Source organism: Pelodiscus sinensis, chromosome 4, assembly GCF_049634645.1.
Source record: "Pelodiscus sinensis isolate JC-2024 chromosome 4, ASM4963464v1, whole genome shotgun sequence".
Lineage (NCBI taxonomy): Eukaryota > Metazoa > Chordata > Testudines > Trionychidae > Pelodiscus > Pelodiscus sinensis.
In genome coordinates this window covers 17,472,229-17,496,757 of record NC_134714.1, presented here as the reverse complement: position 1 = coordinate 17,496,757, position 24,529 = coordinate 17,472,229, and the positions used below count along the sequence as shown (strand labels likewise).

Sequence of the window (24,529 nt, the reverse complement as noted above, 5' to 3'; positions counted from 1 at the left end):
TAGGAATTCACTGATTCATGCTCCAACCTCATTCCTCTCCATCCCTTTCAGAGCTTGCACTCTATGCATCAGCTGTTCAAACTCTGGGAAGGAGGAGCAGGGACGGACCACAAATCAGCAGATTCATGGTCCTCTGAAAGTGCTGGGAGGTAGGAGTAGGAGTAAGTTCAGAGCTCCAGGGTCCTAGCACATGAGAGGCATTAGGGAAGGGGGGGCAGAGGGGGAGAGAAGAGATAGGGTGCACAGACCATAGGTGAAACCCTTGTGGGCTGCATGTTGCCTGTCACTGGATTTCAATCATACAGCCTGCCGAGACGATGGAAGGCCACTCATGTGGCCCACTCACTAATCTCGGCTGCCCATGGCTAATCTACTCCCCCCTGAAATCAGTGTAAGCTATCCATTAACTTCAGTGAGGGACCAGGCTCTTCAAGTCCAGGATATGTGTGTGACTGTGGCAGTTAAGACATTTTTACCTGTAATTAGTGCATTTATTTTGGGTGAGAACATGGACACCAATGTTTAATCTCACAGTGTCATTTAATTTAGTCATTTCTCAAAGTCCAACTGCACTTTTTAAGCATAGGGGAGTTTTAGAAATCTGTTTACTAAACTAAACAGCATGTGTAAAGGCAGCTATTTCTTTTGTGCTACAAACACAAGATTAAATGTCTGGGCCTCCTGTGAAAAATTCCATACGTTTTTTATCCTGATATTAAAATGTTCTGTATCAACAAGACAACTTACATAATTGACATTTCTAAGGTACTCCCAACATCTCCAAATCACAGGTAAGATGTTTCTTTGAAGATGTTATTTTTAAACTAGTAAGTTCATTCAAGGATATATTCCCCACCAATGGGCTCTATTCTCCCACTGGATGACAGCTGTCTTGCACCACTGGTGAATTCAGAGCAATAATAGGCTTCATACACAGATGGGAGCCTCAGCTCTCAATTGTACTGTTTTCTTGGGCTGTGTCTAGACTACATCCCTCTTCCGACAGAGTGATGTAAATGGGGCACTTCGCCGTGCCACTGAAGCAGGGATTTAAATATCCTGCACTTTATTTGCATAATTGTATCATGGCACTCTTTTGAACAAGCACCATGTCAAAAGTAAAACTGCAGTCTAGATGCGGTTCTTTTGAAAATGGCAGGCTTTTTCAAAAGATCCTGTACGTGAGTACTGGATCTTTCAAAAAAAGCCTGCCATTTTCAAAAGAACCGCATCTAGATTGCGTTTTTACTTTCGAAATGGTGCTTGTTCAAAAGAATGCCATGATACAATTATGCAAATGAAGCATGGGATATTAAAATCCCTGCTTCATTTTCACTTTCAAAGTGCCTCATTTATATCCCTCTGTCGGCAGAGGGATGTAGTCTAAACTTAGCCTTGGTGACAGTATATCTGAACTTGTGTCCTGCAAACTAAGTTGAAAGCTGCTGTACATTTGTGTAGATGGGGTAAACTATGTTTAATAAGTTGTAAGAAAATGGTGTTTGCTTTTGATAGTCAGAGACAACTCTTCCCAGCACATTGTCTTATGAAGTTGCCATGCCTAACAACCAGTGTTCTATAGAAATGTGGCTTAGAGAGATGGGGTCTGGGTGTGAAGAGGTAAGTAAACTTGCATATTATCTATAGTTCCCAAAAGGCAAGCAGAGAGAAATATTTATTTTGCATCTTCATTACTTCAGTGAAGAAAATATTAGCAAGGTAAATACATGTATTACACTCATACTGGAAACTCCAAGAAATTAAGGCTAAATTGAAAATGTATTGCATTTGTCCTAAACTAAATAGAAGTCCCTAGCTTGTTTCAGATTTTTTTTAATACTGAATTAAAACTAATTTGTGGATAATTAAAATTAAAAACTGTGTGTAAAAGTATATCATCCAAGCTGCATTACCTACAGTTTATGGTTCTGGCAGTGGGCTATTAAGCAGCCAGTTAATAATTACAGCTTAGTGGCAAGACCTCTATGACCAAAGAGACGTGTCATTCAGGCTGTGTCTAACCTGGGCCACTTATTCCGGAAAAGCAGCCGCTCTTCCGGAATAAGCTGCGAGCTGTCTACACTGGCCCCTTGAATTTCCGGAAAAGCAGTGACGATTTACTGTAAGAAATCAGCTGCTTTTCCGGAAAAACTATGCTGCTCCCGCTCGGGCAAAAGTCCTTTTTCTGGAAAACTGTTCTGGAAAAGGGCCAGTGTAGAGAGCACAGTAGTCTTTTCCGGAAAAAAGCCCCGATCGCGTAAATGACGATTGGGGCTTTTTTCCGGAAAAGCACGTCTACATTGGCCACAGACACTTTTCCGGAAAAAGGGCTTTTTCGGAAAAGCAGCCTGCAGTGTAGACGCTCTTTTTCCGGAAATACTTATAACGGAAAACTATTCCGTTTTAAGCATTTCCGGAAATTCATGCCAGTGTAGACGTAGCCTCACTGTATTCAATCATTTATATCAGTTACCAAAATATATAAAAAATAGTTTACAGCAGTTGCATATAAAGTTAATTCCCCTGATGTCTTATGTTTCTGCAGAGCTGGGTAGTAAATATGAACATATGGATATTAAATTCACACAATGTAGCAATCATGTTAATGACAAACAAAAGGGTGATATTTACTGCTTTGTCAAATTCCACATTTCCAAATGCATACAAGAAATTAGATAAAAGTATTTTTTATTCCCGTGACCAAAATTAAAGATATTTTTAATCACAATTCTGCTTTATCAAAGTGCGGAAGGACAGTAATATTTCAAGGATTTATTCAGGCATATCTTTACATACAAAAAGGGAGACTGAGGAAAAGCCAGAGTAATCTATACACAATGCAGTCTGTGTACATTCTGAAGCGGTACTCTCTCAGTAACTATACAATTTTCAAACTAATCCTGTATCCAATAATTTAGAACATTTTATACCATCAGAAGTTCTAGATTTAATTATTAGAGTCATTAACAGTGAGCACATATATTTATACCCTTCAGTTGCCAAACAATTTGGGTAGCTGAGAGAACGTGACCTATAGTGGGTTTTGGGGACAACAGACTATCAACGGAGGACCTCTGAAATAGAGTATTTTAGCACAGGAGAACTGATGCTGCAGTATATTTAAGATTAAAATCCTGGGTGAAATCCTGGCCCAGCTGAAGTTAATAGTAAAACTGCCACTGATTTCTACAAGACCAGGACTTCATCCCTTGTTTGAGGTACAACACTTAGGGCATGTTTTCTTGCTCTTCAGCTTCTTAGATACTGAACTCACAAAAAAATTGAAGGACAAATGTAACAAAAGCAAAACACTTTAAAAAAAACACTGAGGGGTGTTGGAGGGATCTGAGCAGTGATCTGAGTAAAAGACACTGACGTGAACACGAGTGAGTTTATATTAAAAAACTGAGCAAGTTACATTTATCTAAAAGGGACATTATTGCTGCTAAGTTTCTGCTACTAGCTGAAAGAATGACATGGCAACCCTGCCATGAACTACAGAAGGTTTTAAAGCTGGCCACAAACTTTTTTATCCTAAATGTACTACAGCTTTAATAGATGTATTGAAACAATTTTACAGTTTCAATGGAAAACTAGTGTCTCAATTTAGAAAGCCACTCCAGAAGTTAATAAAGACTTCAGCCTAAATTGAAAAATTATTTCCTATTATCACATGGAAAAACAGTTCTCACTACAAGCCTCATCTTCAATAGATTAAAGAAAAAACAGCTAAACCCTTCTGTACCATATCTGAAATTGTTTCAATACACTGAGGCCCCCCATCCTGCAGCTGCATGTGAATGAGCTGACCACTTCCCACTTCCCCAGCTCTCACAATACAGTGCTTCGTCATCAGCAATGACCCACCACATTTAAAATAACATTTCAGGAGTATTCAAAACAGTAAGCGATGGTACTCTGAGAAATGCTCAACTCACTTCTGAAGAGGATACACACTGGCTTTTCAAGTACCACTCCCAAGATGCTACTTCACACGTTTAAATTTAAAGAAAGTTTCTTTCTACAATGTCATCTGTGCAAATGTGTAAGTAATAGTGCACATAAAAAAAGCTTTGTAGTGAAAGGAACTGAAGACATACAGCATTCTCTAAATAGAAAAGCTATCTGTACAGTAAATGCTAATTTAAAGAATGCCAAGATTATTTAAAATCTAAGCACATAATACTGACAGAAAATGTTAAATTGGACAATATACATATAAATTACATTTGCAAATACTTGTAGAAATTTTAAACATTTAATACCCTTAATTTCACAAATCAGCTAGGTCACTGTAAAACAAAGATTCTAATTAATTAAAAGCGTGTTCCGTCCCATCCCCCAAACACACCAGAAAAATACCAAGGATGAAACAAAAAGGAAAAAACCCTGCAGTGAGAGACAAAGCACTGAAAAGAGTTAAAGCATTTCAGCTTATAGAGGTAGTGCTAGCCACATCCAGCTAGAAATACATTATAGTTCAACTACGATGAAGTAACGTAGTAAAATGTAGAAAGATTATAAAATTTATAAAAATAAATAGTTTTGAATGCTTTAGAAAATGCAAGATACTTCACCAAGTGTCTTGAGGCTGTTTTTCCAACCAAAGGGAAGTGAAATTTGTTTTATTTTTAAAATATATATACACATTTTTCTAGTAATGCGGATGGATTTGCACAATCCAAATATGCAACTCCAATGTATACCAACTTGTCATGTATTTAAATATTAAAAATAAAATTTAGGCTTCATAAGTGATTCCCATATGAAATTCACTTTGTATGTAAAAGCTTCTGACAAATTAAAAATTGCACATAAACATTTATTCACGTGTGATGAGGGGTGGAGGGGAAGGATACGTGCATACATTTTTAGGTCCACACACACACACACACACACACACACACACACCCACCCCATGCACCCCTGGAAGGAAAAAGATGATTGCACGATTTGATAAATAAATAATTTAATTTTAAAAACTGCCGCTTTTTTGATTTATAACAGAGACATTGTAAGAATTACTCATGGGCAATTGTGTTTTCTTTAAAAAGAAATTCCTCGCAGCTCTCTCAGTGGCTATATTCCCAAACCAATATTAAGTGGCAGTACAGTCTCTTTGGTTAAAAATAAATATCAAGATCCAACAAGAATTTCCATGATATGGTCCAACTCACTCAGATCTGGTCTACATATCTGAATATTGGTTGTTGAGGAAGAATTGCAAGATGGGAAGGTTTTCAATGTTTCTTCTGTAGCAGTAGGTGGTGTTCTAGATGCCATTAGTGGGGCAGAGCAGAAGTCTGAATCATACATCGAAGTGTCAATATCTTCAAAGATGTCATCTATAGCCAAATCTTTTAAGTAACTAGTTGAATTTGAAATTTCAAAGGAACCAAATACACATTCAGCTCCTTTCAAATCTTGTCGCACTTCTGGTTTTAGACATGCATTTTCAGGCAGCTTTGGCTCATCTCCAGCAGGAGCCAAACAAGAAGGTGGGCTTATATCTTCCATGAAGTCCAAATCCTTCAGAATAGATGAAATGGCAGATGACATGTCATCATCTGAAACCATCAGCAGGCTATTTTCAATTGGGCCTTCTCCAGACCACGAGCTGCAACAGTTAGACTCTGGCTGGTTACTACCTGAAGGCAAATGTAAAGAAATTCCAGGTGAATCAATTCCTGGGTAGCTGAGAGAATGGGAGGCAATGCCATTGCACACGTTAATTGGCTGCTGACTACTCTCTTGTCTCATCTCTTCCTGAATCTGCCTTACTGTGTTAGCTATGAGCACAGATCGGTGTAAGTTTGGTTCCACCAGCATTTTGTAAGTTTGTAACTTGGTGAGGCACATATTCAGCACTAACTGCCTCTTAAGTGGATACGGCAGATTTCGACTGGAATCAAAAGCACTCGAGAGATCAGCCATGTTCTCCTCATAGTCACTCAGCTTGCGTTTTAGACCTTTCCCCAACATGAACCTGCAAAAGAAAATTTCTAGTTAATCCTTCTATACTTGTTTATTAAACATCACTGGCTCACACCACACTTTTTCAAAAGTTATATTTCTAACACTGGACAAATGGGCATAACAGACAGTTTGTCTAAATTAATCAATGCTCTGGGGAACTGATCACACAGAAAATTAGTTGGAAAAAGTACCTCTCAATAGCTATTAAGAAGTTTTTATTTCTAAGGATGCTTACAATTTTGGATTAGAGCAAAATGCTTCAGCTATTAAATACAATTCATATCTCATGATTAAATCAAATAGAACTACAAAAAATTGCATCAACAGGATCATACGGAAGCTTTTTATAACTGGAGAATTTTTTAACTGAAATTTTTGCAGGCTTACTAGGCTAAGTATTTTGGAATAAAGCTCACAACACTTCCAGGATAGAAAGACAGAAATATAGCAGACCACAATCAAGATAGGAAAAAGGGCCACAGCTATCCTACCAAGTAAACAGAAGTTTCTGAGTATAAGTGCCTTAACTGTACGGGGAGATTTTGGCAAATCCAGTAATGTGCCTGAACCACTATTGCTTACTGCTTGAACTTTAGCAACCAAGCTAACATGTCCAAAATAGGCCTAGACAGCATGACCAAATCAGGGAGGGGGAAGAAGGGAAGTTTGGGTGCCACCGAGAGGGCAGCTTGACCCCGCGTACTTCCTGAGGCCCAAATCTCTAGTGAAATTGCTGAGCTATACATTAAGAAAAACAGGAAGTTTGTCTAAATGCCCTAAGACATCTATCAGGGCACCCGAGTATGAAGTCACTGAAAAAGAAAAAAACCGCATCTGGTGAAAGTGATGATCAGAAGAAAACCTCTTGCCTAACCTTTAAAAAAGTGCTTGCCTAACAAGTTTGAGTGACATGTTATTGTAATACTAATGGATAAATAGGGAAGGAAAGTTTGAGTTAGGGGGACAATTTTGGGAACACTTGGAGGATCGCTTCGAGGACTCCTTGAGGACTCTTCACATCTGGACACATCTTCGTCCGCACTGGCAGACGGAAGACTGACCATCAGAAGCCTGCTCTGTGTCACTCGAGAGCCACACTCAATTTCAGTAATTATCGAGGGTGCGGGTGTTTTACTAACTTGTTGCGGATGAAAGTGCTTGAGACTAAGTAAAGTTTAGCTTTAAGTGAAAGCACTCGTGTTGTCCTGTTTGTATCATCCATCCATCAGTCGGACAACCACGTGTCCCCTGAATTATTTCCTGACACCAGAGAGTAAAAATTACCAAGAGAATTGGGTTGAAAGAACCCCGGGTAACAGCCACATGAAATATTTCAGAACATTACATTATTCACTTGTTGGTGGATATTTAGTTACAATTGCAAAACAGGTTTTACCTTGCAGGATGACATTTCTATTCTTGTTTTCTATTCCCCTCCCAATTTGGGCACAAAGCTACGTGAGCTGAGTTCATCATAGCTCCTCCCCATACCATGAAACTTAACTGCACTGAGTCAGTCTCTGGGCCAAAGAAGAACTTTCTATAAGCTCATTTCTCTCACCAACAAAAGCTGGCCTAATAGAAGCTATTACCTCACCCACCTGGTCTCTAAAATCCTTAAACTGGCGTGGCTACAGCACCACTTCAGTCAGTGTTTACATGTAGATGAGCTTCACATGTATGTACACTGAAGTGCATCCCATTTCATGCATGCCGAGGGGGGGCTTAGAATTGAAGTTCCTTCATAAATGCAAACTTCTCAATGGATGTTATTAGCACTTATGCTGCCTTACGACATTACATCAAGGATTTCAAGCCATTTATGAGCTTATGACACTAAATATTCAGACAGTTTAAAAGCATAGGCAGTAAAGGGCCATGGAATTTGGCTGCAGGATAATCCTTTTACATGACTGATCAAGATTCCGGTCAATCATTGTACCAAACAAATAGCAAGGGATTTTGATTTATGGATAATTAACTTTTCTGGGGACTCTCAACTACTCCCCAACAACAAAGGAAAAAGAGAGTTTCACTTAGTGAGCTAAGTGTGGAGAAGAATGCATCAGGGCACTTCATTCCCAAGTGGAAGTAGTGGAGGTAAAAGCCTGTTGAATGACATTTAAGGGGAAAGAACAAGTCTGCTACTTTTCAATGACACTACTGGAAGGAGTATGTGGAATTGCAGCCACCAGAGATGAAGATTACAGGTTCCTGTAGGCTCTTACTATTGGATGATGCCACAAGTCAAGGCCTTGAAAACAGCGCTTTTCATCTAAGACAGGGCTATACTCAACTTTGGAAGCACTGGGAGCCACAATGATACTCACAGCATGTGCCAAAGGCTGCAACCTAAGCGTGGTTGCATATACACGCAAATATATATGCAAACAGTTTATTTTAAACTGACGGGCATGAATACAAAGATTAAGCCCCATGGTGCAGCAGCAGGGTGGGAGAGGGCTGGAGCACCCACGCAGGCTCCCCAATGCGGGGGGGGGGGGGGGCTCGGCTCATGAGCCTCGGGGCCACATCCAGCTCCCAGGGGTGAGGTTCTCCAACCCTGCTTTAAATCATGATTTGAGGACTTTAGTAATTCAGCCAGAGGTTCTAGGTCTATCCCAGGAGTGGGTGGGTGAGGTTCTGTGGTCTGCAATGTGCAGGAGGTCAGACTAGATTAGGGCTAGTCAACTTTGGAAGCCCCGGGGGCCACAGTGATATTCATAACACATGCCGAGGGCCGCAACTTAAGTGTGGTTGCATATACATGCAAATATATGTGCAAATATATGCAAATAGCTACTTTCACACTGATGGGTATGAATATAAAGATTGAGGCAAGACTACACAACACACAGGCCCCATTTAAGTCAGTTCTGCTGATATTAATAAAATGCAATATTTATCCGATTTCCACCCATGACAGCACTTTTAATGAAAAAAGACAGTCCAGGAATTTAACTACTAAAACACATATCAACAGAAGACCATTATATTGAGTACTTTTTTGTTTTAGCTCCCATCCGAAGGCCACGTGTTGAGCCCCGCGTAAACACAAACCACACCGCGGTCCAGACAGGCTGCATGCGGCCCTCATGTTGAGTAGCCCTGATGTAAGACTTCCCTGCACCAGCATGCAACTTTTCCCAGTACCCTCTCCAAACAGCCCACCTAACACAATACCCAGAATTGCCAACATTATATAAACTCCCATAGGGTTGCCAGGTGTCTGGTACTGACCCGGAGAGTGCAGTATTTTTGCCTCCTGTCCGGTAAAAGGTTCAGAAAATACCAGACACCTAAAATGTCCGGTATTTTCTGATTTTTTTCCCCCAGCGAGGAGGCGAAACTCCTGGGTGCTTACTTGGTTCTGCAGGAGAGCAGGATGGTCCAGAGCAGGAAGATAAGATGGGGGATGGCCCATGGCAGCCTGTTAGGGCCAAAAAGCCTCAAAGGCTCTTCTTAAAGGGGCCATGCATTTTTTTTTTTTTAAAAAAAAGCTTAACTCTTGGGATTTTTTGTTTGTTTTTTGCTGCGTAATAACTTTGGTCTCCCCCCCACCTTTTTTTCGGCTGGAGGGGAGGGGGGGGTGTTTGGTATTTTTTGGTTAAGCCATCTGGCAACCCTAAATGCCCATAAATTTCTAGACCTGTTTTTACTCATCAAAATTGATTTTTCCCAGTTTTATAGATTCCAACGTCAACAGGGACCATTGTGATAGTCTATTCTGATCTCCTGAGTAACACAAAGCTTACCTGAAGCGATACCTAGAGCTTGGTTTAAAAATTGCTCATGATACCAAATCCATCATGATCCTTAATAAATTGTTCCATTGTCACTATTAAATTATTCTTACTACTTTTTACTTACAGGGGAAGTAAACTTTGCATGCTGGAATATTTCAGTCCCATAACTCTAAGCATACCAGAAATTTTGTATTGCATGTGTAAAGAGAAACTTTTCAGTATTTCAGAGGCAGGGAGGGGGGGACCAGGGTGAAGCACAGTAGTCCATGATAACTGTCAAGTCTCAGCAATTCATCAGTAACATGTTCATTATAACTTCTAAAAACCTTACCCCAGAAAAGTCCTCCCTCCACCCTTTAATCTCAAAAAAGTGAAGAAACGTTACTCCATATTCTCTCTCCAACCCTGTCCCTGCCTCAATTTCACCTACAACCCAAGACCCTCCAATTTTCTGTGCATCTAAAATGGATTTTCAGAAAGCTAGAGGGATGTGTAAAGCTTTATAATGAAAGTCTCCACATAAAACTAGAAAGCTTATAAACATTTTGTTATAAAAAGGTACACAACTGCTCACATTTACACTGAGCAAATGGGGTCAAACTATGGCAGAGAACACCACAGAAATGTCTACAAATAAAACAGAGATGAGGTAGGTGAAGTAATATTCTTTATTGGAACAGTTTATCTTGGTGAGAGATAGAAGATTTCCAGCTACACAGAACTATTCTCCAGATCTGAGGAAAGTATTTGACTGTCACAAAAGTTATGAATTTAAGTTCCCAGGCTCATATTTTTAAAGTCTAGTATAAGGTTCATGAGGATGAGGTCAGATAGTTGCTCTATACTTGACCTGCTTTGTGAGATGGTATTTGTGTCTTAGGGTATTGTCTAAACTACAGAAGTTTTGTTGACAGAAGTTTTGTCGACAGATACGGTTGACAAAGAGCGTCTAGACTACATCCAGTTCAGTCAACAAAGCAAGCCGCTTTGTCGACATAACAGTGTGGACTCAAAGGACAGTATAGATGCAATAATGCCTTTTATCGACAGAACTCTGTCGATAAAAGGCGTTATTCCTTGTAGAATGAGGTTTACATACGTCGACAAAACTGCTGAGTTTTGTCGACATAACTCAAAGGCAGTGTGGACGCAGGTATAGTTTTGTCGACAAAAGTCCACCTTTGTCGACAAAACCCTGTAGTCTAGACACACCCTGAATGTCTAGTTTCACCACACAGTTGTTATTGCATTTAATGAGGTATACTACATATTGAGATAGACATGTGCAGGATCCAAGGATCTTGGAAAGCGCATATGGGGGGGGGGAATTGTTGCTCACTGTACAAGTGAAAATATGTTTGCAGGGTCTGTTGTTCTAGCAGGGTCTGATGTCACTTTGAATTGATGTGTCTGGTCTGTGGGAAGCCTGCTTCTCGGCCTGGAGAGGTCGGGGGGTTGTGAGAAAACTAGAAGAGGTGTTCAGGAAAGATTTCTTTCAGGTCAGGGTCTCAACTGAGTATGGGTGGTGGTAATTTGATACTATAGAAGTACTCCAGTGTGGAATAGTAGCTGAAAATTTGGGGTTTGTGGTTAGAGGGTTTTATTTCTGTACTGAAACGTTCTCCTGGAGTATTTGAATGGCCTGTTCAATGTGAGCTACTTCTCTGGGGCAGTGTCCTTGTTTGCTGAAGTTGGATTTGAGTATGTTAATGTGTATCCCAGATTTTCTCTTCAGAACATATTCTGTGGTATCTGATTGCCTGGCTGTCAATTAATTGTAAAATCGAAAACCAAACTTATATGTCTACATCAATATGGATTGGGGTGGGAAGGGCTCTGGAATATTAACAGCACATGTTTAAGGAAGCTCCTTTGAGGCAGGGTATTAGTTATGTTTATACTTTTTATAGTCACTGATGGTGCCTCAGCCTAAGCCAGGAATAGTCAACAGGAAAACTGTGGGCCAAATACAGACCCCAGTTGCTTTTGAACTTACCCTGAAATCTTTTTATTTATTAGTTATAATTGTGGGTGTGGGTTTTTTTTTGGGGGGGGGGGGGTTGGTTATATTCTCTACAGCCTGGACCTTGACCAAGACATATGAATAGTGGCCACAAAAACAAAGTTGTTTTGACTATCCCTGCCAAAGGAAAAAAAATGCCAAAAGCAGGGGACAGTTAGAGTCTTAAACACTTTACCTAAATGGCTTTGACAAAATAACAAGTTTTGTGGATAGGGAGAAGCAATAGTTGTGGTATCTCTTGACTTCAATATGGTTTTTGATATTGACTTGCATGGCCATCTCAAACAAATTAGGGAAATACAGCCTAGATGGAGCTTCTATATAAGGTGGCTGCAAAACTAGTTCCAGAGGGTAGTTATCAGTAGTTCCCACCAAGCTGAAAAGTCATATTGAGTGAAGTCCCTCAGGGATCAGCCCTGGGTCTGGTTCCATTTAATATCTGCATCAGTGATTTAGATAATGGCATATAGAGTACACTTATAAAGTTTGCAGATGATATCAAGTTGGGAAGGATTCCAAGTGCTTTGAAGGACAGGATTAAAATCCAAAATGATCTGGGCAAACTGGAGAAATGATCTGAAGTAAAGAGGATGACATTCAATAAGGACAAATGCAAAACACTCCACACGGGAAAGATCAATTGCACACATACAAAATGGGGAATGGCTGCCTAGGAAGGACTACTACAAAGATGGATCTGAGATTATAGTGGATCACAAGCTAAACATGAGTCAACATGTGTAATACTATTACAAAACAAAGCCAACATCATTCTGGAATGTATTAGCTGGAGTCTTGTAAGCAAGAAGTAATTCTTCCACCCCATTTCATGCTGATAAGGCCTCAATGGTGAGTCTAGTTCTGGATGCCACAGTTTAGGGAAGATGTAACACAAATTGGAGAAGGTCCATAAAAGAGTAACAAAACCAACTAAAGATCTGAAAAACAACATGACATAAGGAAAAAGATTTGAAAGACTGGGGTTTGTTTAGTCTGGAAGAGATAGAGAGGGGGGATGTAACAGTTTTTAAATACTTTGTTACAAGAAATAGGGAGAAAAATTCTTCCCCTTACCTTCTGAGGGTAGGACAAGAAACAATGAGCTTAAATTGTAGCAAGGGAGGTTTAGGTTGGACAGTAGGAGAAATTTTCTGTCCAGGTGGTTAAGCACTGGAACAAAGTGAAACACTGTATGGCTTCCCAAGCGTTAATCTGCCTGGACTACAGCTGAAGAGAGCTGTCTCCTCTAAGGTAACAAAAAGAATGCAAGACACATGGTAGGGATGTAAGCAACTACTCTATTTTCCAATAAACGTAAGCTTATTGGATAGTCGACTAGTCTCCTCCCCTCCGTCCTGCTGTCTCTATCAGCCGACATCAGAGGCAGCTAGGGGGGAGCAGAAGCTGATGCTGGGGGAGCCAGCTTAAAAGCCAGTCCCCCCCCCCACCATCTTTGTGGAAGGCAGGGAAGTAGCTAGGACCGGGCACTAGCAGATTCCTCACTCGCACCCAGTGCCAGGATGCTGCATCTCTCTTTGAAAAAGCAGAAGGGAAGCTGTCTTGGCTTGCACCAGGTCCTCTCTGCTGAGCACCAACACATTTAAAAGGAAGCTAACCCTGCTGCGGCTCCCCTGCTTATCGACTAATCAATGGAAATTCCATCAACTAGTTGATTAGTTGGTTTAACTAAATTTAACATTCCTAACATGGAGCAGCACTCGACTGAGGGGAAAGAAAGGAAGGAGAAAGGGAGGGAGGTGGGAAAGGAATGAAAGCAAGAGACTCATATGAAAATACACAGAGACTAAGAGGATGTTCCTGTAGTAGGAAATCAAATTTGCCATTTGAATAAAATTTTAAGATAAGTGCAGGACTAGTATTGTTTAAGATAAGTGCAGTTTAACTATTGTTTAACTAAACTTTCCCTTATAAAGATGTTGCATTCAGTTGGTTTTCACTTTGCAAAACTTCGACCATCTAGGCTGAAGTTTTCCACAAAAGAGGTTCAAGTGTTTCAAAAAACAAGGCTAGAGACTAAACTGAGTAAATCACTTAAATCAAACTGTTAAAGAGTAGCCATTAATTGTCTCTCTCTGATGTGAAATACCGAAAAAGAAAAATCAGAAAATCTATAACGTAAAATTTGGCACACATTAAAAATACTATTTGCAATTTGGGACTCACTCTTTGTTTTTTAAAAAAAACTATTTTAAGAATAATATCACTAGCCCACCTCATGGGAGTGTTATGAAAATAATTTAATTAATGTTTGCAAAGCAGCCACTTCCTATGCTGATGAGTGTCACAGAAAAGCCATGAGACTATAGCTAATTGTGCAATCAGTGCAGGGTTTAGATAGCGTGCAGCAAATATGGCCTCAAACTGCACGCTGAATGAGGATAAAAAAATACTGAATAGCTTACCCAGTCAGGGAGCACCATCCATCCTGCTCACTAAATGAAAAAAACAAGCATGTGATCACTCAAAGATTATCTTCATACATATGGACAGATTAAGGTTGTAAAGGCAATTGTAATTTAGTATTTCCTAACTTATATTTAGGCTTCATTGTCAACCAGGATCCTTTATAACTCTAACCAATTTGACTAATACTCATAAATGCTAACCACTACATTCTCTCTCAAAGAGGTGCATGGTGGTTTAGTGAATACAAACCATCAGTTTAATAGGACATACTAAGCTAAATTCCAGTTTACCACACTGAAATTTTCAGAGAGATGAGCATTAAAAATACTTCATTACATGAAACAGTTGTATATAGCTTGTTTTGATTTTTCTTCACTTCACATAATGTACCTAGCACACAAAAAATCCCAACACTCACATGCATTAACACCTTCCATTACCTTACCCCATTTAGTTAAAGTAAGTTCCAACTCCTCAATACTAGCTGTTCAAGAAATGTTTAATACAGTTAGAGCAACTGTAGCTTTCTAAACATTACCTTTAAAATTGTTCTGCTAGCGCATGCAGACACAAGCACATTGTTTCTTAGCCAAATCTATAACGGGAGTGAGACTTTTAGAATACCTGGTCTTATTTACAGCAGTCTTCACTATGCCTGTTTAACGTGGCTGGTTGCCTAACTGCAAAAATGCTGCAAGTCTGTTTTTATAAGCTAGATACTTTTAGAAGTATAAAAATTTTAGAGGCTAAAAAACCAAAGCAGCCACAAAGTTACAGCAATGCTAACATTTCCATTAGTAATCATGATATTATTGTCATTTTACACTTCATTTCTGTGTCAAATACACTCAAATGTTGATCTAAAAAGTCATGGAGCTTTGTTACCATGTTAGTAGAACTTTTACATTTTAGTATAAAATAATTTGTCACAAGAGTATACCTTTAACAAGTTGCTACAATCTTCTGTGAGTAACTTACCTTTTAATAGCACTGTAATTTTTTCCAGGTACTCTATTTTTGTGTCAGTACTCCTCCATTACACAGCATGGAACTATGACCAAGTTGTTTAATTTTATCATCTGTTCCCCACTGTAATTTCTGGTGCAAAACAGCAACCTCTATTAATTCCATGCATTATTGAGAGGACTGACTACTGCACAGCACTCACTCAAACAGCTGACAGAACTATACAATCTGCTCAACAGAGAAGCACAAACTGGACATGCTAGAATTGGGAGGAGCTTCTGGAAACTGCTATGAAGTATATCCTTTTCGCTTTGGCCTAATTCCTGAAAGCTACTCAACATTCAAAAATAGGGCCCCAACAGAATGCTCATATACATACACTATTTCAAAACTCAACTGTAAATATACAAAGGTGACTACAGGCTAAAGCTAATGTCAGCATCAACCTGAAATTGTACTTACCTAGTTAGAAATGAAAGGATAACAAGTTACATATTATACCTTCCTTACACTTGGATGAAAACTTGAACAGGTTTTAGAAAATGATTAAGGGTCTCCATTAGAGAGCTTTGTCATGACACACAGAACAATTAAAGATAGGGAATTACACACTTAAAATATTTTGGGTACTGTCCTTCTCATCTACGTAACCAACCTAGCATATAATGTGAACCAGCATCCGGATACAGGACATTTATGATGGGAAGTTTACATAAAATTGTTGAACGCCTAACTACTTCTAGCACATTAATAAAAACAAGTCAAATACAGTTTACTGTTTTCAGTAAGAGGGCCAAACACTTGCATCCAGTTCAGTAATCAGTGAGGAGCTTGCGTCCACAGTTCTAGTCGTGAACAGATGCTGGCTGAGCAGCATGCTCCCTGTTTAAGATCCAAGCTAGCGCTACAGGAATTTTGCCCCTCTGGGTTGGAAGGAAACAACAATGTGCCACAATGAAACGTGAACTGAAGTATGAAACAGGGATGCATGCCACTTAACCATCATGACAGCATGCCAAGCAGGCAGCGATGCAAAACAAACACTCCAGACTCCCCAAAAATATTAACCTTGAGAAACGTGTGGCTTATACAAGTGCTACCATTTTAGAGGAAGAGATGAGCTTCATCTGTCACGGAGTAATGTTGCAGCACAGCTGCTGCTGACATGTGGTGAGGAAGCTAGGAACAGTCACAGGGAAGAAAGCAGTGAATGGCTGAGTTAAAATCTCCCGTTATTTCTGGTTGAGCAAATCCACTTGTTTTCGCGCTCTGCCTTTCATAAAACATCCTACATTACTAAACTTCGGAACTGCAGTTTCAACAGGAGAAAGCAATCACAAGAGTGAATTTCTAAAAGTTATGACTGTATACAGTGTACACACTTTTCCTTCTCATGCAGGATACCTAGCACTGGAGGCAACTGGCACTGACTTGCTATAATCAGATCTATAGGATGGTTTGGGGCAACCACCCCAGGTCCTGCACTTCGGGGGGGCCATGGGAGTTGGGGAGACTAGTGCTGACAGCAGGTATGGTGAATGACCTGCATTCACCAGTGGTGGCAGGAAACGGAGCTATCTAGCCCCTGACTGCTTTGCTCCCAGTCATCTTGTCTGAGGGAAAAGGTGGAACCGCCCCACCCTTCACACTCACTGGTGGTGATGGGAAACAGAGCAACACAGCTGAAAGCCAGCAGAGCGGAGCACACTGGGACTAGGGCACTCAGTTTCCCCACTGTTGCTGGACAGTGCAGGGGCGGGCCCAAAACATTTCCAGCACCAGGTCCCATACATCGCTTGGGGTAGGAGGACAGAGAAAGGGTGGGAATGGGGGCTGGAAGGAGCTTGAGGCAGAGGGGGAGTTTGTCCTGGGCCCTGCACCCACGTAGGGACAACCCTGGCTATTACAGTACAAGTTTATGGACATGATCTCCAAGAAAGCATTTGCCTTGTATTACACAGAAGGTCAGACTGAATGATCACAATGGTATCTACTGACTTTAGAATCTGTGACTTAGCCTTGTTGGATATTGTGGGGCTTTTCTTTATGCAAAGGTGAGAAGTCACTTTTACAATCAGCTTTACTGTCAGGTACTTATGCCTGTTAAAGGGCGAGTACATGCTACAAAATTAACAGTAGGTCAATCTATAGCCACCACAGTAATTAAATCAGTCCTTAGTATCCATACTGCACTCCTGTAGGTGGTGCATATGATCACCAGAAGCACTTACACTGACTTTAGTGGGGTCTTGTGGGGCACTGACAACCAGAGCCTCTTTTCCTCAAATTGACAGCCAAAGTTGAGAGGGCTCCAGCTGCCAAAGGTGATGTAAGCACAGTGTCTGTGTGGACACTTAACTCCACCTCTGTGAGAGGGATATTGTTTAGGTTGATGTAGTGCAGGGCTACTCAACTTTGGAAGCCCTGGGGGCCGCAATAATACTCACATCACATGCCGAGGGTTGTAACTTAAGTGTGGTTGCATATAAATGCAAATATTTATGCAAATAGATTCTTTCACACTGACAGGCATAAATACAAAGATTAAGGCAAAACTACACAACACACAGGCCCCATTTAAGTCAGCTCTGCTGATACTAATACAATGCAATATTTATCCGATTTCCACCCATATGACAGCACTTTTAATGAGCAATGACAGTCCAGGAATTTAACTACTAAAACATGTATCAACAGAAGACTATTATATTGACTACTTTTTTGTTTTGGCTCCCACCTATGGGCCACGTGTCGAGCACTGCTTAAACCCAAACCTCACAGTGGGCCGCAAACAAACGGGTTACGAGCCGCGTACAGCCCACGGGCCACTTGTTGAGTAGCTCTGGTGTAGTGAGTGGTTACAGCCTCAGGAGGAACTCTGCAGTGTAGATGTTTATTCATCATGATGTAAAATGCGGTTTTTTTTTACCTAACTCTTTAATGTAGATTAGGCCCAAATTAGGTATACTGACTTGTGGGAATAGCCCACACTGGAAGACTTCCTCTTCCTCCCCACACCAAAGGTGGATGTGAAAAGCAGCACACCACCTCCCCCTGGTCCCCAAGCAGGATGTGAGGCTTGAAAAGCAGCACAATGGGGTGTGCAGGAGAAAAAAAGCAAGCTGCTGCCAGTAAGTTAGTGGGTGAGACATGTGGTGGCAGAGCGGGGGAGGGAAGAATAGGATGAGAACTACAGGAAGAAAAACGCTGAGTAGGTTGAAGACTAAGAGAAAGAGGGAACAAAGAGAGGAGAATATAAGAACAAAAAAAATACAAGGCCAAAGAACCCAATAAGAAGTGATCACATAGACCCTGGGACTGGCTGGAACACACCAGATCAACCTGAGTGTACGTCTACCATCACAATGGAATGGATAATGCTAGTACAAGCAGTCCCCGGGTTACGTACAAGATAGGGACTGTAGGTTTGTTCTTAAGTTGAATCTGTATGCAAGTCGGAACTGGTACATATTGTAGGGGAAACTCTAGACAAACATTTCTCCAGAGCTCAATTTTATTCTCCCACACCTCACTTCCCTCAGTCCTTTATTCTCAAGCTGAGGTGTCTGCTGAGAAAAGCTGCTCTCTGTCTCCCTTGTCTGCTGGGGAGGGGGGTGCTAGCTTTGCGTCTCCCTGGTCTGCTGGGGGGAAGCAGCTAGTGCGGGGTTGCCTCACCCCGTTTGTAAGTAGAGATCCAATGTAAGTCGGATCCATGTAACCCGGGGACTGCCTGTAGTTATAATTCAGAACCATCAAGCTGTGCACACATCTAGTATATGTAATAGGGATTAAAAACCCCATTTAATTAACCCATTAAGCGTTATGTTTAACCAGTTAAGTAACTGAATAGGTTGGGCAGGGGAACCACTCCCTGCCACCCCACAGCAGGGAAAGGGGCTGCTCCTCAGGTACCAGTTACTCATTAACATCCCTTATATGCAACTGTGTAAACTTGTCAGCATCATCTTCTCTCCTCCTTCCTCACATTATTTGCCATTTACCTATCAATCTGGCTCCCATTGCTGTAGTAGCTGAGCATCACAACCTTTAATATGTTAACTAATGTACATCCAGTTTTTGATTGTCAACATCTGAGGGTAAGGGAGCATGTATTCCTACATTTTTGCTCAGCATCTAGCACAGTAAGGTCCTGACAAATGGAGTTCAAATATTCCTGCAACAGCTCCTCTCTCTCCTTTCCTCAGAAGAGAGATAAGAGCAGCAAGGAGGTAAATTAGTGTTGTTAATGGAGTAGAGATCAAGGGCAAAATAGAAACCACCAGGTTGAACATTAGGAATGGATTTACATTGATGACCCAAAATAGCTTACATAACATACCAAGGTATGATTGGATAATCACAACTGCTAGCCAAGATCCCTGAAATGCATTTTATTCTAGCCAAGCTGTATGAGAGATTAAATAGGAAGTATGCATGCCTGATATACTCTAAAGAGGAATGCCACGTACTGCCATTTGAATCTGTGTTATTTCCAAAAATCTAGGCTACTGTGTAGTGATGTTATTTATTGGACCTATAATCCTACAGGAAATAGCTCCTCAAAAGGGGAACAGATAATGTTAAGTAATTATAGAGCAGGACATTTTTGGTCACCAAATACTGAAAGATACTTCACAAAACTTAATAGTAATAGAGCTACTTATCTGAAAACAGTGACATTATATATTACTGTTAAGATTTTCATAGAACTATAAATGAGGACAATCACCTGCCAAACAATGTTTTTAAATATAGACAAGAATCTAAAGAGCTCTAAATTAAACTAAGAAACAGCAGCTTTGGTTAAACTACACAACTAGGAGTTTGGAATCCTCAGTTTTATTTCATAACTTTTCTGTATCAGAAGACAGGATACTTCAGACATTTAGAGGACTGTTACAAAGCTAAATTAATGTCTGTAAAGTGCTAACAACCTTGGATAGAAGGTGCTACTGACGTGAAAAGTTCACCTTGATCTAAAAATAAGAGGTGAAGAGAAGAAAAGTTTAGTAATTAAACCGGGAAACTTTCTACACTAAAAAGAGCCCTCTTCACAAGTCATTTGTAAAGCAATGGTCATCAATTTCCATGTACAGAAAATAAAGAGCTGTTTATCTGCTGCTACTTGTTAGCTTCAGTATTTCATTCTGGGAAAGCAGGATTCTGTCAGGATTTGTGTTTTCCACCTGCTAAAATATGATGTGATGTTTATTGCTATAAGACTGTGGTGTCCAAACAGTTCTGAAGCAATAGCCACAAACTAGCCACTCTACTGGTCAAATAGCCACATGCGGCTAGTGGCGAGCATTTTGGCTAGTGGCTAGCCAGTTCCCCCCAGCACCATCCCCACAGGAGGTAGAGGCACAGTGGGAAATGGCAGGAGCAGGGACTGAAGCAATCTCCACTTGTGTCACTTCTGCTGCGATTCTGCTTTTGAAATGTACAAGAGCCCCAGAGAAGCTCTTGTACATTTCTTAAGGCTCAGGAGTTGCAGGGAGCACAGGGCCAGCAGGGGAGTCCTTCCCTTCACTTATCCCTTGCTCCTGGAGCTTCCTTTTGAAATGTACAAGAGCCCCATAGGCGCTCTTGTACATTTCAAAGGCTGAGGTGCCACAGGGAGTGCGGGAGCCCAAAGCGGAGGCTCCCTTATAGACTAATCAAATAGTTGATGGAAACCCCACCGACAATTCAATTAGTTAATCTAAATTTAACATCCCTATCTATCACTAGAGTCAATTGCAGGAAACGTAATTAGGTTACAGGTCTCCAAAAGTAAAGAAAAAGCAACATAAGATTATCTTAAAGTTTATCCCCAACTTGGGTCATTTGTGCATCTGATTCCACTTTTAGAAATGAACCCTATATAGTAAATGTACATACTTACCAAGTATTGCTGCAGCTACAGTTCAGCTAAGATTTTGGGTGAAGTGTTTCAGCTGGAGGAAGGGAATGATTATCATTTAAGCTTGAGGCATAACAGAATAAATAGTTCAGCTGAACCAAACAATCAAAAAGTTACTGAATCTATAAACTCCTGTAGCAAAAGTTTGACTAATTAAGATGGAACTTTAAAAAAAAAAAAAGCACTACTGTGGTTTCAACAAAGCAAGACACAGCTGAATTGACAAACTCTTAATCAGATTCAATGTAGAGCCTCCAACTAGCTTTTCCTGACAGAAAACAGTTGGAGAACAAAAATTCCTTCCTTAAGTCATCCATCTACTGGAGATAGAAAACTATTGCATGTGATCACACATGTAACACCCTAGACAGAAACTACATACAGGCAGCAGTGGATTGAAATGAAAATCCATTGCCAACAGAACTTAGAGTATTCACAGTGAAGAAATGCTGGGATGTAGAGTTGTGAGAGAATCAGAGAAGTTTCCACCACCAAAATAAATAAACGCAACTGATAAGAGAAAAACTTGTACAATTTGTATCGACTACACGATCAGTCAATTAAGGCTGCTTTGCAGAGCCGCAACGGGGGTAGCTCATGGAGCCATCTCAAACCAGGACTGAGCAGTCCCATCTAGTGCCAGCTCCGGGACCCCCCTGCGCTGAGGAGGCTCTTACTACCGTATATACTCGAGTATAAGTCGACCCGAATATAAGCCGAGGCACCTAATTTTACCCCAAAAAACTGGGAAAAAGTATTGACTCGAGTATAAGCCTAGGGTAGGAAATGAGGCAGCTACTGGTAAATGTAAAAAATGAAGATAGATACCAATAAAATTACATGAATATTTATTTCAAAGAAAAACAATAACCTAGCTCTGTAAGGGGAAAAGGGGGTCAACAAAAACAATATGGTTCTGCAGACACAGCCACAGCTCAGCCCCCGCAGCCCCCACGTTCCAGCCCCCTCGCCTGCCAACGAGCCCCCTCTAAACGAGCCAGCGGGGGGGGGGGGGGGGGGAGGCTGTGCGAGACCCGGGCCAGGCGTCGATGGGCCAATGAGCCAGCGGGGGGGGAGGCTCTGCGCGGGGGTGGGGGCGGATCCAGGCTCCCTGCCCGCCCGCCCGCGGTTCGGGACCCACCGGAGCCTCCCGGGCAGTGGCGCTGGCCCTGGGCGCAGCAGAGCTCCCGCCACCTGGCATGGGGCCTCCCTGTAGCCGGGAGACTGGGGCCGCCGCTGCCGCCGGGGGGTTTGCAATTGTTCCCGGCGCCCTGGGCGTACCTGCCCGCCCAGCCCTGCCCGCTGCCTGACAGCGCCCCGCCGGGGGGCCATGCCCCGCCCCGCGGCCCCAGCAGCCCGCCCGGGAGCGCTCGGGGGCCCGGCTCCGCTCCGTTCCGCGGCCGGGAGCGCCTCCGCGGCTGGACTCTTAACGGGAAGTCGGAAGGGTCTGAGCGGGGAAGCGGTAGGTGAAGGGGCGGCCGGGGAGCGAGGGGACAGGGGGGCTGAGAGGGTCAAGAGGGCAGGGGCCGGAAGGGCCAGGAGGGCAGGGGCTGGGGGGCCGGAGCTCCGGGCTCACGCATCTAGACCCGGCCGGCGGCAGAGACGCGCTGAGCCCGCCCGCGAGCAGGAGGCTGACTCGAGTATAAGCCGAGGGGGGCATTTTTCAGCACAAAAACTGTGCTGAAAAACTCGGCTTATACTCGAGTATATACGGTATATTTAAAGTGCACAGGCTGGAACTGCTCTGTCCCAGCTTGCACCAAGTACAGCAGCCTCTGCTCGCGGCAGCCACAGCTGACTACCGCAAACAGAGCCCCTGTTCACAGTGGCCAGGGTTGCTCCATGGGCAGGGACTGCTACTGGAGCAGCCTCCCCTGTTCCCCCTACTCCCTGCTGCCTCTGACAGAGGCAGCGGGGGGAGTGGGAAGAGGCAGCACCACGGAGACAGTGCTGCGGGGAATCAGTTTTTAAACTGGCTCCTGTTATTTCCCCCCCACTTGCCCTGGCTTGCTGCCTCTCATACAGAGGCAGCAGCTGGGTGGGGTGGGGTGGGGTGGAGTGGAGTGAGTAAATAGTCGACTACTCACTAACATCCCTACGCTATGCAGCTAAATATAGAAGCAGTGTAGATGATTCCAGTCAGGCTAGAGCATGGATTCTTGAATCAAGCAAGAGGGGTGGGTTTCTGAGCTCAAGTAGGGACATCTACATTGCCATTTTTACTGCTGTAGCACAGTGGTTCTCAATCAGGGATATGCGTACACAGAGTTCTTTCAGAAGGTTTATCAACTCCCCTAGGTATCTGCCTAGTTTTTCAACGGGCTACATAAAAAGCACAAGGGAAGTCAGTACAAACTAAAATTTTACACAATGATTTGCTTACACTGCTCTATATACTAGGGATGTAACAGTATAACTGTTTAGATAGTTAAGCATGAGCTTATCGGATACTGCATCTCTTATACGTTGGCTCCCACTCTAAGATTTATACTTCATGCCCCAGTGTATACCGCAGAACCTGCAGTGCAACTGGTTCCCCAAGAGTGGGACTGACATCCCACTCCCAGTGTGCACTAGCTGCCAGTTCCGCTCTTGGGGACCTGGTTGCGTTGTGGGCTATGCAGTATAAGCTTTATAACGGAGAGCCCATAGTGTGTAACCACTAAGATTTTCATCAGTTACACGGTTACCTAATTAACTGCTATTTAACATCCCTACTACTATAAACTAGACACTGAAATGTAAATGCAATATTTATATTCCAATTGATTTTATATGGTAAAAATGAGAAAGTAAACAATGTTATCAGTAACTGTGCTGAGATACAAAACCAGACACAAGAATACAGGCAGTCCCCGGGTTACGTACAAGATAGGGACTGAAGGTTTGTTCTTAAGTTGAATTTGTACGTAAGTCGAAACTGGCGTCCAGATTCAGCCGCTGCTGAAACTGACCAGCAGCTGACTACAGGAAGCCTGAGGCAGTTTCTCTGCCCCGGGCTTACTGGAATCAGTCGCTGATCAGTTTCAACAGCAGCTGAATCTGGACACCTGGGACAGAGCAGCTGGGGCGCTGCGGGGATCAACCCGGCAGCACCCCAGCTGCTCTGCCCCAGGCGTCCAGATTCAGCCGCTGCTGAAACTGACCAGCAGCGGCTGAATCAGGACGCCTGGGGCAAAGCAGCTAGGGTGCTGCCCTACCACAGGTGTCCGCAAGAAAAGCCTGGTCTGCTGGGGGGGGGGGGGGGGAGGCGCACTAGCTGTGCCCCCCCCAGCAGACTAGGGAGACGTGGGCGGCGGGACCGAGTCACGCCGCGGTCCCGGCGCCCGGGTCCTCCGTGGCTTTGCTCCGCAGACCAGGGAGACGCGGAGCAAAGCCGCGGAGGACCCGGGCGGCGGGACCGCGGTGCGTCTGGGCGATACCGCCACCCGCGTCCTCCGTAAGTCGAACCCGCGTAACCTGGGGACTGCCTGTACAGTAGACAGACAG

At 42.5% G+C, this 24,529-nt stretch overlaps 1 protein-coding gene across 12 annotated transcripts in view; it reads right to left on the bottom strand.

Moving 5' to 3' along the window:
- Positions 1-2,392: 2,392 nt before the first annotated feature.
- The window catches only part of LOC102453784 (SERTA domain-containing protein 2-like), a 28,369-nt gene continuing 6,232 nt past the window's right edge, over positions 2,393-24,529 (bottom strand). Inside the window, exons 3-7 of one of the 12 annotated variants that reach the window (XM_075926430.1) lie at positions 21,023-21,074; positions 16,207-16,317; positions 15,151-15,270; positions 14,169-14,198; positions 2,394-5,986 (exon numbers count right to left, since the gene is read on the bottom strand). In XM_075926430.1, coding sequence (XP_075782545.1) covers positions 5,137-5,982 — 846 coding nt within the window. In that variant the 5' untranslated portion in view covers positions 5,983-5,986; positions 14,169-14,198; positions 15,151-15,270; positions 16,207-16,317; positions 21,023-21,074 and the 3' untranslated portion in view covers positions 2,394-5,136. The other 11 variants (XR_012903279.1, XM_075926431.1, XM_075926432.1 and 8 more) reach the window with 11 other exon arrangements.